This window comes from Eurosta solidaginis, chromosome 2 (genome assembly GCF_040869045.1).
Source record: "Eurosta solidaginis isolate ZX-2024a chromosome 2, ASM4086904v1, whole genome shotgun sequence".
NCBI classification, from domain to species: Eukaryota; Metazoa; Arthropoda; class Insecta; order Diptera; family Tephritidae; genus Eurosta; species Eurosta solidaginis.
Genome location: NC_090320.1, coordinates 100327402 through 100342411, shown reverse-complemented (window position 1 = coordinate 100342411; position 15010 = coordinate 100327402). Strand labels below are relative to the sequence as shown.

Here is a 15010-nt window from a genome sequence, read left to right as displayed (position 1 = left end):
GACAAAGTTATGGGGCCATACATGCCTTAACCTCTTAAAAAGGGGTTCTTGACCCTATCTAGAAAACTGTACGTAGCATTAAAAAAGTAATTATATAGTTTTTATCAGGGTACCGAGTACTACCAAATTTGGTTACAAGTAGAGCTGCACCAAACCAAAACTCTTATTTTGTTGACCTGTGTAATAAATACATTTGGAAAATAGTAGTAGTTATGTTGTGTTGTTAAATTGTATATAGCCCATTTTATAAATATATGCATTTTTTATTGTAGGAATGTTTGAAAAACGCCGTTTCCGTAACTTCTTGGTGTATGTGCAGGATTTCAAAGAAGATGATGCAAAAACTTGGAAAGATTTTGATCCAACTAAATCAAACATGCAAGCGCTTTATGATAAGTTCGGTTTGGACAAGAATACTCAAGACTTTACTGGTCACGCTTTAGCTCTTTTTAGAGATGACGAATATTTAAATGAGCCGGCAGCGAAAACCATTCGCCGAATTAAGCTCTATTCAGACTCATTAGCACGATATGGAAAGTCACCATATCTTTATCCCATGTATGGGCTGGGAGAATTGCCGCAAGGTTTTGCACGTTTGTCAGCTATATATGGAGGAACATATATGCTAGACAAACCCATTGACGAGATTGTTCTTGGTGAGGGTGGGAAGGTAGTAGGCGTGCGCTCTGGGGAGGAAATAGCCAAATGCAAGCAAGTGTATTGCGATCCAAGCTATGTGCCAGATAGGGTAAATATTAGCAATAGTTTCGAAAATTTATTAGCATTACTGATTTCATGTTTTCTGAAGGTACGCAAGAGGAGTAAAGTTATTCGATGCATTTGTATTTTGGATCACCCAGTAACGAACACAAAGGATGCACTATCAACTCAGATAATCATTCCGCAGAAGCAAGTCGGGCGCAAGTCAGACATTTACGTATCCCTCGTAAGCTATACTCATCAAGTTGCTGCTAAAGGCTGGTTTGTTGGCATGGTATCGACTACTGTAGAGTCTGATCATCCAGAAAACGAAATAAAACCTGGCTTAGATTTGCTGGAACCCATTGCACAAAAATTTATAACAGTATCTGAATATTTAGAGCCAATCGATGATGGCATTAACTCACAAATTTTCATTTCCGAGTCATATGACGCTACTACGCATTTCGAAACAACCTGTTTGGACGTTCTAGACATATTTAAAAGAGGTACAGGCGAGGATTTCGATTTCTCGAAAATTAAACATGAACTCGGTGACGAAGATCATTAAAGATGAATTAATGTTTAACATCTATCATACAGATACATTTTCTGTTGCATAGTGATCATAATGGAAGTGAAGCTATGTATTGATGTAAGGAGAAATTAATTCGACAAATCGCATGTTATAAAATATAATCGCCAAAATATATTACTACAAATGCTTGAATGAGCCAACCAAAGTGTTACAGAGGAATACTAATACATAAATGAAAATAATATTAGACTTTGCACTTTAATTGTCCCCTCTATGTTAATAATGAATGTATGACATTTATAAAGAGGGTGAAAATACAAGTAAATTTCATGCACATAAATATTTTATAAATAAAAGGGTAAATATCACTATATGCGCCAACTCAGAATGCTTACACAATTTTTCAAGGTTCACTTAAAATTATTTTCATTAAAATACACTATGAATGCAAGTTTTAGTTAATCACTTGTATAAAAATATATCATTATACTACATTTTATGTTTGCACATAATGTTTAATCCAAAAAATTTATGGTAATTGTGCAGTTTAGGGGCCCCACCCTAATGCCCCTATTACGGTTTACAACTCAACTTAGTTGGGTTGTAATTAAAACAACTCAACTCCTGCTTGGTATTACGAATTATAATTTAAGGCCGCGGTACAATGTCATTTTTCATATAGATGCGTTTAACACAAGCTTATGCATTCCAATAACATCGCCACAATCAACCAAGATGTTGCTTTGTAAATATTAAGGAACTTCAGACTTCACAATTCAAGTTTATTACGCCTTGCCCATTCCCAAGGCAGTCGGTTCTATGTACCGGAGCGACTCGGGGTTTTTCCCGACCAAGGACGGTCATTTCAGTGTGACCCCATTTAATTTGTTTCGTCCCTCCCATAAATTGTCATCCTCCCAGCAGCTCCTTGCAGCAGGACTACTCCATACTCTCTTACTCCGGGAAGGCATCGAATCCAATCCGGGTCCGTCTCCTGAGAAATGGTTTTGCTGCATCTGCCGGAAAAGAATCTTTTTAGGACGGTCATACTCTGTTCAGTGTGTCTCGTGCAAGGGATGGTTGCATCGGACAGGTTGTTCTGGGCCTGATCCCAAAACCCGACGTTCACGCCCAAGGCCGTCCCGTAGTCTACGCCTAAGCGCCCCCCCCCCCCCCCACTACCTTCCAGCAGCACCGCTGCTCAGCAAGCTACAACAAGTACCCGCTGCTGCTCGCGCCCCACGGCGCCAACAACTCAAACAGCTGATACCACTCATAACTACTACCTTCGTAGTAGAGTTGGTAGCAATGCTGAGCATCAGCCCCTGCCCCCCGTCTTCTCCCCCCTCTTTTCCGGCAGCAATCGTGCAGGTCAGGGAAACAGACTCTTAGTCCCCCACCTCCGTTTGCACCGTCTGCCAGCACAAAATATATAGGTTTGCGACATCCGCCCAATGCAGCTCCTGCCTTGGGTGGTGCCACTTTCCTAGATGTTCTGCTCTCTGCGACGGCAACCCCCCGACGGGTTTCATCGCGCCATGTTGCCAGGTCGCAAACCCAAATCATCCGGGTACCCCAATGCTTGCCCAGGACGCCCAGTCCCAGGGCCACAACAGCAATTGCGTCCTGGCCTTCCACAACCCAGGCGTAGTCACCCGTCACTTACCCCCAGAGTGGCGGCGTCTCCCCTTATGCACTTCAGAATTCTGCAGTTAAACTGTAATGGACTAACTGTAATGGACTAACTGGGAGATTACGGAGATAGTCGATTTCATGAAGCGGTACAACATCCGCATTACTGCGATTCAAGAGACTAAACTCAGCAAGATCTGCATTGCAGACCTGCTCTGGGTATAATGTCCACAGGAAAGACCGCGAGAGCGGAAATGGAGGCGGCCTCGCGTTTATCATACACCACTCTGTGCAATATTATATATTTGATCCTGGCATCGACCGCAGGGACAACGTCTTAGAACGTCAAGGCCTATCTGTCCGGTCAGGCGATGCAAACCTAGAAATCATCAACATCTACATCCCTCCTGCCACCTGTTGCCCCAGTGGATACCGCCCTAATATCAGGGCCTTACCCACTGGCAACAATCGCATTATCTTAGGCGATTTCAATGCCCATCATGATCTATGGCATTCAAACTTGCGGGCGGACAGTAGGGGTGAGATGTTGGCGGATCAAATAGAAGAAACGACGTTCTGCGCAATAAACGGAGACACCCCCACACGTATGGTAGGAAGCTGTGCAGATATCTCAATCGTGAGCGCAGAACTCGTAAACTGCGTCGACTGGCAGCCGATGGTAACATTGGCATCCGACCACCTGCCCATACTTATACCGCCGACTTCATCGTCACTGAAAAACGCACTTTCATAAACTTCAAAAAAGGAAAGTGGGAAGAATATAAATCCTTTACAGACAACCGCTTTGCTGCCCTCCCTATCCCGACTAATGCCCGCCAAGGGGAGCGTGCCTTCCGTAAGGTCATTGAATCCGCCTCGGCACGTTTCATTCCCGCCGGGAGAATTCCCGAAACCCGGCCCCACTTCCCGGCGGAGGCCGCAAACTTAGCGAGAGAACGTGACCTTATAAGACAGCTTGATCCAGGCGACCCCCAAATAAGGGATATAAACCAACGCATCAGATTGCTTGTGGATGAACACAAGCGGGCGAAATGGGAGGAGCGCCTAAGAGGTTGTAACCTCTCTACCCGTAAAGTCCCTATCGAATCCGACTAAGCACAAAGACAAAGTTTCCATCGCCTTTGGCGACAAAGTGCTGTCGGACGCGAAAAAATGCGCGAGCGCTTTCTGCCGACAATATATAATGCATCCTACGGTCGACAAAGATAGACGGAGAGCCAATAGACGCGGACATAAACACAAATTCAGCGCGTCACCAATCACCATCACCGCTAAAGAGGTTGAGGACGCCATTGGTCGTGCTAAACCATCCAAAGCAGTGGGCCCAGACGGCATAGCCATGCCGATGCTTAAAATCCTAGGGAAAGAGGGTTTCGAATATTTAGCGCATGTCTTCAGCCTGCCTCTTTCCACCTTTGTCATACCTGAGAAATGGAAAATGGCCAAGGTGGTCCCGCTACTAAAGCCTGGGAAACTAGCTAACATAGGTGAGTCGTATCGTCCGATATCTCTCCTATCGCCAGTGGCAAAGACGCTTGAAGCCATTTTGCTCCCTTATTTCCAAGCAAATTTGCAGCTAGCCCCTCATCAGCATGGCTTCAGAAAACTCCATAGCACTACCACCGCGCTAAATGCCATCAGCACCCAGATAAATTGCGGTTTAAATAAATACCCCCACCATATAACAGTACTCGTAGCGCTAGACCTATCAAAAGCTTTTGATACGGTCAACCATGGCTCGTTACTGCAAGACCTGGAAGGGTCTACCCTTCCCCATGTCTTAAAAGGTGGACCGCAAATTATCTGGGTGGTCGGCAGGCATCCGTGCAATTTAGAAACGAAACATCAAAACCAAGGAGAATTAAACAAGGGGTGCCACAGAGTGGTGTCCTATCCCCACTTTTATTTAATTTCTACATATCTAAGCTACCTTCACCACCGGAAGGAGTCACAATCGTTTCCTACGCCGATGACTGCACAATAATGGCCACAGGCCCAGGCCCAAAAATCGATGCGCTATGCAATAAAATAAACGGCTACCTCCCTGATCTCTCCAGTTTTTTCGCCTCGCGAAACCTGGCATTGTCACCGACTAAATCTTCCGCGACCTTATTCACAACATGGACGTCCCAAATGTCGACCATTTTGAACATCCACGTCGATGGCACTACGCTACCGACTGTCCTACACCCCAAAATCTTTGGTGTGACGTTTGATGAGGATCTACATTTTGGTGAGCACGCAGCCGCAATTGTTCCGAGAATTCAGAGCCGTAACAAAATCCTCAAATCCTCGCTGGCAGTACCTGGGGAAAAGATAAAGAAACGCTCATGACTACATACAAAGCAATTAGCCAGCCGATTACGTGCTACGCGTTTCCCATATGGTCGCCAAGCCTAAATATTACCCACTGGAAGAAGCTACAGGCCTGCCAAAATAGTGCTCTCAGAATCGCCACGGGCTGTCTTCTTATGCCCCCAGAACACCATCTGCATAATGAGGTGAGAATACTCCCCATCAGGGAGAGAAATGAGATGCTGACCAAACAGTTCCTGTTGAATACCCAGAAACCCGGGCATCCCAACAGACATCTGATTGATGAACCATCACCGCCTAGGGGCTTAAGGAGTCATCTCCGTAAGCATTTTGAGGAAATACGGCACCTGAGAACCCAGCCGTATGAAGTGAAAAAACACAAGCAGGTCCTTGGTGAACTCCATAAACAGGCGTCGTACCTTTATGCCGGGAATTGCCCGGTGAATCCAGTACTTAAAGAAAAGTATTCAAAACTCGCGGAAGAGGAACGCATACTCCCTAGAGAAACGCGTGTCACTCTTGCTCAACTTCGTTCTGGATACTGTAGCAGGGTAAACTCTTACCTATCCAGAATCAACCCCGACATACAAAATGTGTGCCCCGCTTGCAATGTGTCCCCACATGACACCAACCATCTCTTTAATTGTAATGTGGAACCAACGCCCCTAACACCCCTTTCCTTATGGTCCACCCCTGTTGAAACGGCAAGTTTCCTTCGACTCCCGTTAGAGGATATTGATGACAATTTGTGATCGGTCGTGGCTGTTAGGTGGGGCGAAGCACTGCTACAACAACAACAACAACAAGGTACTACTAGCTCGACAACAACGCCTTGCCCATTCACATACAAAATTTCGCGAAGCACTGTTATAAACATTCTCCCTATACAACAAAAATACTTGCTAACATATTTTCTATCGTAATCGATTGTTTTTAATTGCGAAAAATGTTAGAACGAGTGGGAAAAATAATTTCACTTGCAAAGTGTCAAATTCTTCTTATGATTTACTTGGAACAAAGATTGGGAGATGGCTACTTTTCAATATTTAATGGCGCCAGTGTCGATCATTCTACCGTTCTCCATAAAAATACGTGCAATCTACTCATAATACATAAGCTTGTGTTCAACTCATCTATATGAAAAACTGCTTATGTGTCGGAGCTATTATTTAAGTTGAAGTTGAATTGATGTTGCCAACCTAAAAAGTGATGATTTGACATATAAATGAACAGCTGATCAATTTGTTGCGGAAATTCAAGCATTTGCAAAAGTGATTTTTTTTATTAATAGCAAAATGGATATCAATTAAATAATATTAAATGTATTTTATAACGACGGAAATTTGGTGACAAAATGGACATTTCGCGAAAACGGAAAAAATTCGTGTGATCACTCTAATCCCTTGGAACTACAAAGCACCAAGTAAGAAAACGTTTAAGTGACAAATGATGAGCTTCTAATGAAGTTATTTTCGCTTTAGTAAGGAAGAATATTGCTCGAGGGACGGCAGCTATCAAAAATGTTGTGGAAATGATTCGTGTTGGACTGGACAACATCTACAGTTAATAAAGAGGTTTTAGATATTGAGGAGCATATTTGTGCGAAATGGATTAAAACCCATATGACTCCAGAGCAAAGCTCTACAAAAACCGCACTTTACTCTAAAACAGGATTCCCAGGAGTAGTGGGTAGTATCGATGGGACTCTCGTTCGCATAATTTCACCTATTTTGGCTGCATCCGAACTGCGCCCTGTCTCGTCCAACTTCCGGGTGTCGCTCCAGAAGGTCAAAAATTGTTCAATGTAATCCTTGGTTGAAAACTTGTTTTTTCCATAAATGTGTACAAAATTGCTGATTATAAAGTTTTTTTAAGTAAATTTAAAAAAGGTTTGATTACTCGCTTTCTATTTTTTTTTTTTTCGGCAAAGTTTTACAAGAATGTGCCTCATCTAATTTTTTAAAAAAGTATCAAAGGTGGTATCAAACGACACGTTTCTACTTCCATTTTAAGAATCCGAAAGCGGAAATTAAAAATGTTATTTCTATCGAAAGATATTTACATAAAATGGCCCCGAGAGGGACCGAGGCCTGATCCATAGTTTTTTTTGCACAGAACAGCTTTCTGCATTGGCGGCCTTCGGCCGCGATTTTTAAAAATAACTGGATGGGTCCAACACCTTTCTGCATTGGTGTATACAAAAAATCTGGCAAAATACAACAACCACATGAAAATTGGAACCGAAATGATATGACAGAATTGAAATTTTGAATTTTTGCTTTCGGATTCTAAAAACGGAGGTGAAACGTGTCTTTGATACCAACATTGAAAATTTTTGTTAAAAATTAGGTGGTGAGCAGTCTTGTAAAACGTTACCTTTTTTTCAAACAACTGCAAATTTGTATGAGACAACTGCTAGTAATCAGTTGTCAGATTTTGATGACTTTGACAACTACACCAACACAAAGTTGTAAACAGTAATGCCACAGAAAGTTGAAAGACTAGACAGATTGAGTTGTAATCTGTAATACCAAATTGCAAAATTTCAACTGTTGTTGTTGTTGTTGTAGCAATGCTCGCCCCACCTAATAGCCGCGACCGATCACAAATTGTCACCAATATCCTCTAACGTTTCAACAGGGGTGGACCATAAGGAAAGGGCTGTTAGAGGCGTTGGTTCCACATTACAATTGAAGCGATGGTTGGTGTCATGTGGGGACACATTGCAAGCGGGGCATACATTTTGTATGTCGGGGTTGATTCTGGATAGGTAAGAGTTTAACCTGTTACAGTATCCAGAACGAAGTTGAGCAAGAGTGACACGCGTTTCCCTGGGGAGTATGCGTTCCTCTTCCGCAAGTTTTGGATAATTTTCGTTAAGTACTGGATTCACCGGGCAATCCCCGGCATAAAGGTCCGACGCCTGTTTATGGAGTTCACCAAGGACCTGCTTGTGTTTTTTCACTTCATACGGCTGGGTTCTCAGGTGCCGTATTTCCTCAAAATGCCCCTAGGCGGTGCTGGTTCATCAATCAGATGTCTGTTGGGATGCCCAGGTTTCTGGGTATTCAACAGGAACTGTTTGTTCAGCATCTCATTTCTCTCCCTGATGGGGAGTATTCTCGCGTCATTATGCAGATGGTGTTCTGGGGACATAAGAAGACAGCCCGTGGCGATTCTGAGAGCAGTATTTTGGCAGGCCTGTAGTTTCTTCCAGTGGCTTGGCGACCATATGGGCGACGCGTAGCACGTAATCGGCTGGCTAATTGCTTTGTATGTAGTCATGAGCGTTTCTTTATCTTTTCCCCAAGTACTGTCAGCGAGGGATTTGAGGATTTTGTTACGGCTCTGAATTCTCGGAACAATTGCGGCCGCGTGCTCACCAAAATGTAGATCCTGATCAAACGTCACACCCAAGATTTTGGGGTGTAGGACAGTCGGTAGCGTAGTGCCATCGACGTGGATGTTCAAAATGGTCGACATTTGGGGCGTCCATGTTGTAAATAAGGTCGCGGAAGATTTAGTCGGTGATAATGCCAGGTTTCGCGAGGCGAAAAAACTGGTGAGATCAGGGAGGTAGCTGTTTATTTTATTGCATAGCGCATCGATCTTTGGGCCTGGGCCTGTAGCCATTATTGTGGAGTCATCGGCGTAGGAAACGATTGTGACTCCTTCCGACGGTGAAGGTAGCTTAAGGGCCTATTACGGTACACAACTCAACTTGGTTGGGTTGTAATTAAAACAACTCAACTTTCAGACAACTCAACTCCTGTTTGGTATTACGAATTACAACTTATTTCAGTTGAAGTTGAATTGGTGCTGCCAAGCTAAGAAAGTGATGATTTGACAGATAAATGAACAGCTGATCAATTTGTGGCAGAAATTTAAGCATTTTCAAATGTGATTTTTTTTATTAATGTTATATGAAATCTATTTTAAACTGGCGAAAATGTTGGTGATTGACATGTCGCGAATACGGAAACATTTGCGTGATCATTCCAACCCCTTGGAACTACCAAGCACCAAGTAAGAAAATGTTTAAGTGACAAATAATGAGCTTCATATGAAGTTATTTTGCAGATTGGAAAGGAAGCATTTTACTCAGTACTAAACAAAATTAAGAACCATTTCCGCATACGCGTTCGTATTTTAAAATTATGCGCCACACTCCGATTCCTTGCTGACGGCAGCTATCAAATATGCTGTGGAAATGATTTTGGTGTTGGACTGGTATTAGATATAATTGAGAAGCGTATTTGTGCGAAGTAGATTAAAACCCTAACAGAAAAAACTGTATTTTACTCAAATAGGATTCCCAGGAGTAGTGATTAGTATCAATGGGACTCGCATAATTTCACCTATTTTGGCTGCATCCAAACTGCGACCAGCCTCGTCCAACTATGGAATATCAATAAAGTCAAAAAGTTATTCAATGTAATTCGTTTAAACGTTGGTTTTTCTAGAAATGTGTACAAAATTGTTTATTATTGTTTGATTAAAAAATGTTTAACTACCGGCCTTAAATTTTTTGTTTTTTTTGGTAACGTTTTATAAGCCCGTGCACCATCTAACTCTTATCAAAGGTGGTATCAAAAGACGGGTTTCCATCTCCGTTTTTAGGATTCGAAAGCGAAAATTAAAAATTTTATTTCTTTCGAAAGATATTTACAAAGACCCACAAAATGGCCCGAGAGGATCCGAAATATGAGGCCCGGTCCACAGTTTTTTTGCAAAGAACATCTTTCTGCGTTGGCAGCCTTTGGCCGCGATTCGTAAAAATAATCCTGGTTGGGTCCAACACCTTTCTGCATTGCTGTATACAAAAAATCTGGCAAAATACAACAACCACATGAAATTAGATTTTATTAGAATTAATGTTTGTGGTAATTCTTTACGACAGCATGACACTGCTAATACGTGTCCAAAAATATCGAGAGAGGTATTAAACGACGCGTCTTGACATCAGTATTAATAATCCGAAGGCGGAAAATACAAATTTTAACTCGTTCAAAAGATATTAAACACAAACCGAAAAAAGACAACAACATTACAACAACCACATTAAAATCGCCAACTTCAACTGAAAATATCTCCGGACAGAGATAAAATGTTTATTTTCCGCCTTCGGTTCTCGAGATTAATACGCGTCTTTTGGAACCTCTCTCGATATTTTTGGACGCGTATTAGCAGTGTCATGCTGTCGTAAAGAATTACAATTTTTGTTTTCGGATTCTTAAATCGGAGGTCGAAACGTGTCTTTTGACCTTGAAAATTTTTGTTAAAAATTAGGTGGTGAACCGTCTTCTAAAACGTAACATTTTTTCAAAACAACTGCAAAATTGTATGAGACAACTGCTAGTAAGCAGTTGTAAGATTTTGACGTCTTTGACAACTACACCAACACAAGGTTGTAAACGGCAATGCCACAAAAAGTTGTAAGGCTAGACAACTCAACCGAAATTTTTTTTTGACAGGTTGAGTTGTAATCTGTAATACCAAATTGCGAAATTTCAACCCAACCAGAGTTGAGTTGTAAACGGTAATAGGGGCATTAGATATGTAGAAATTAAACAAAAGTGGGGATAGGACACCACCCTGTGGCACCCCTTGTTTAATTTTCCTTGGTTTTGATGTTTCGTTTCTAAATTGCACCGATGCCTGCCTTCGGCCGCGATTTGTAAAAATAACTGGATGGGTCCAACACCTTTCTGCATTGGTGTGTACAAAAAATTTGGCAAAATACAACAACCACATGAAAATTGGAACCGAAATGATATGACAGAATTGAAATTTTGAATTTTTGCTTTCGGATTCTAAAAACGGAAGTGAAACGTGACTTTGATACCAACATTGAAAATTTTTGTTAAAAATTAGGTGGTGAGCCGTCTTGTAAAACGTTACCTTTTTTCCAAACAACTGCAAAATTGTATGAGACAACTGCTAGTAATCAGTTGTCAGATTTTGATGTCTTTGACAACTACACCAACACAAAGTTGTAAACAGTAATGCCACAGAAAGTTGAAAGACGAGACAGATTGAGTTGTAATCTGTAATACCAAATTGCAAAATTTCAACTGTTGTTGTTGTTGTCGCAATGCTCGCCCCACCTAATAGCCGCGACCGATCACAAATTGTCATCAATATCCTCTAACGGGAGTCCAAGGAAACTTGCCGTTTCAACAGGGGTGGACCATAAGGAAAGGGGTGTTAGAGGCGTTTGTTCCACATTACAATTGAAGCGATGGTTGGTGTCATGTGGGGACACATTGCAAGCGGGCATACATTTTGTATGTCGGGGTTGATTCTGGATAGGTAAGAGTTTAACCTGTTACAGTATCCAGAACGAAGTTGAGCAAGAGTGACACGCGTTTCCCTGGGGCAGTATGCGTTCCTCTTCCGCAAGTTTTGGATAATTTTCGTTAAGTACTGGATTCACCGGGCAATTCCCGGCATAAAGGTCCGACGCCTGTTTATGGAGTTCACCAAGGACCTGCTTGTGTTTTTTCACTTCATACGGCTGGGTTCTCAGGTGCCGTATTTCCTCAAAATGCCCCTAGGAGGTGCTGGATCATCAATCAGATGTCTGTTGGGATGCCCAGGTATTCAACAGGAACTGTTTGGTCAGCATCTCATTTCTCTCCCTGATGGGGAGTATTCTCGCCTCATTATGCAGATGGTGTTTTGGGGATATAAGAAGACAGCCCGTGATTCTGAGAGCAGTATTTTGGCAGGCCTGTAGTTTCTTCCAGTGGCTTGGCGACCATATGGGCGACGCCAGGATGCCAGGATCAAATATATAATATTGCACAGAGTGCTGTATGATAAACGCGAGACTGCCTCCATTTCCGCTCTCGCGGTCTTTCCTGTGGACGTTATACCCAGAGCAGGTCTGCAATGCAGATCTTGCTGTGAGTTTAGTCTCTTGAATCGCAGCAATGCGGATGTTGTGCCGCTTCATGAAATCGACTATCTCCGTAATCTTCCCAGTTAGTCCATTACAGTTTAACTGCAGAATTCTGAAGTGCATAAGGGGAGACGTCGCCACTCTGGGGGTAAGTGACGGGTGACTACGCCTGGGTTGGGGAAGGCCAGGACGCAATTGCTGTTGTGGCCCTAGGACTGGGCGTCCTTGGGCAAGCATTGGGGTACCCGGATGATTTGGGTTTGCGACCTGGCAACATGGCGCGATGAAACCCGTGGGGGGTTGCCGTGGCGGAGACCAGAACATCTAGGGGGGGGGGGGGGGGGAGAAGACGGGGGCAGGGGCTGTTGCTCAGCATTGCTTCCGACTCTACTACGAACATTGTAGTTATGAGTGGTAGCAGCTGTTTGAGTTGTTGGCACCGTGGGGCGCGAGCAGCAGCGGGTACTTGTTGTGGCTTGCTGAGCAGGGGGCTGCTGGAAGGTAGGGGGGGGGGGGGGGGCGCTTAGACGTAGACTACGGGACGCCCTTGGGCGTGAACAGCAAGGAGCCACAAAAGATTTATAAAAGTTACGTGGACGTCGGGTTTTGGGATCAAGCCCAGAACAACCTGTCCGATGCAACCATCCCTTGCACGAGACACACTGAACAGAGTATGACCGTCCTAAAAAGATTCTTTTCCGGCAGATGCAGCAAAACCATTTCTCAGGACCGGGGTCAGGAGACGGACCCGGATTGGGTTCGATGCCTTCCCGGAGTAAGAGAATATGGAGCAGTCCTGCTGCAAGGAGCTGCTGGGAGAATGACAATTTGTGGGAGGGACGAAACAAATTAGATGGGGTCATACTGAAATGACAGTCCTTGGTCGGGAAAAATCCCGAGTCGCTCCGGTACATAGAACCGACTGCTTTGGGAAGCGAAATTTCAACTGTAACAAAGTTGAGTTGTAAACGGTAGTAGGGGCATAAATTTGGGCCAAAATTTTAGAGTGAGTTATCAAAAGACGTATATTTTCGTCTATATTCAGAAAGCGGAAGTTAACTTTTTGTACACTTTTAAAAGTTATCGGCGAAAAACCGATTCATCGGGTACATGTTTCCGCACATATATGTACGTTCTTTTAAAGGTATAAATCGCATCCTGTTTTGTTGTTCAATAGATTAATACAATTTGATATTCACGAATTAATGAAAAAAAATTGTCTAATTTCCCTAATTAATGTGAAATAAGGTAAATACAGAAAATACACACTAACAACTTGATTCGTTGTTGAAGAAAAATACATGAAGGTGAATAGTGCCGCCAGCTGAGCAATAATAGAAATTAACTGAACAAGAAATTACTCTGGTTTTTCTAAAGTCGGAATAATGGAAGGTGATAAATAGAGATAAACAATCACGCTCTATGTATTTTGTTGTTGTAATTGTCTTAACAGTTTGCAGTTCAATATTTTTCCGAAGAAGAGAATATGGTAATAGTCTAGTTGAGGGGTCGACTGCTAATACGCTACCAAAAATATCAAGAGAGGTGTCAGACAACGCGTCTTGACATCAGTATTAATAATCCGAAGGCGGAAAATAAAATTTTAACTCATTAAAAAGAAATGAAACCGGGGTGGGATCCATAGTATTTTTGCGCAGAACACCTTTCTGCGTTGGCGGCCTTCGGCCGCGCTTATAAAAAATAAGCCTGGGATACGCCAGGTGTGTTCGGGAGTGGTATAACCGTGGCTACCACCACGGTGATGCACGATTTTTTTGGTGGGTACAAACACAACAAAAACCACATGAAAATCGCCAACTTCAACTGCAAATATCTCCGGACAGAGATAAAACTTTTCTTTTCCGCCTTCGGATTATTGTTCCCGAGATTAATACGCGTCTTTTGACACCTCAACTAGACTATTACCGAGAATATACGTTGTTATTTTATCGAACCAAAGCGTCGCAGACGAAAATTTGCAATAAATATTTGGGCGAAATAAAAACACAAAAATCACGCAATTCTTCCAAATTTTCATATTTTATGATTCTTATTGCATATTGTATAGCTCTTACGACCGTAAAAAGTTAAATAAATAAAACCATAGAAATGTTTTGTTTATCGAGAAAAGCGGGGAAGGCGAAATTTATTATTCCAAATTTTCACTTCGCGCGATTTTTTATTCAATATTTTCACTTTTTTCAAGCTCTGGTTTTACTTTTCAAAAAAACGCCGCTTCCAAATTTGCATATTTTATAATACGATTTAACAACAACCACACACCGCAGGAAACATGGATTTAACAGGAATTTTCAAGAGAAGGGTCGTGACAGGGGAGAAGGGAAGAAAAGAGAAGAGAAAGGGAAGACTGCTCCTAATTAAAAATGAAATTCCTGCGTCATTTTATTTCGATAAATTAAAAACGTATCCTCGTCTCTTTTAATATATTACATTGCAAATTATTCAGTGACTCACAAAAACCATGTAATTGTATGTTTATTTGAATATATGTTGAGCCGCGACCGCCTTGTATTAATCCTAACAGAGAACAACAAAAGTAATTTCCATCGTTGCTGAGTTGGCAACACTGTTCACGTGTGTTCATTTCGACAGAAATTTTTTGCAATATTTGTTTTGAAAAATTTATAAGTAAATTATTGAAATTTAACATTATTTTTTGTTAATTTGTGCAAGTTAGATTATATTGGTATACCAAATATTAAAAGTAAAGTGATTTGTGCCCTTAAAAAGATTGTAAATGTGTATATGTACCAGCCAAATCAGTTTTTCGCTTCCCGAGGCAGTCGGTTCTATGTGCCGGAGCGACTCGGGATTTTTCCCGACCAAGGACTGTCATTTCAGTATAACCCCATTTAATTTGTTGCGTCTCTCCCACAAAT

General features: G+C 42.2%; 1 protein-coding gene across 1 annotated transcript in view; it reads left to right on the top strand.

The window, feature by feature from the left end:
• Gdi (GDP dissociation inhibitor) overlaps positions 1-1618 on the top strand; it is a 162610-nt gene extending 160992 nt beyond the window's left edge. The window contains exons 2-3 of the mRNA XM_067766038.1: positions 273-748; positions 809-1618. Of these exons, the coding sequence (XP_067622139.1) occupies positions 273-748; positions 809-1270 (938 nt within the window). The 3' untranslated portion in view covers positions 1271-1618. The remainder of the gene's footprint in view (positions 1-272; positions 749-808) is intronic.
• The last annotated feature ends 13392 nt before the right edge of the window (positions 1619-15010 follow it).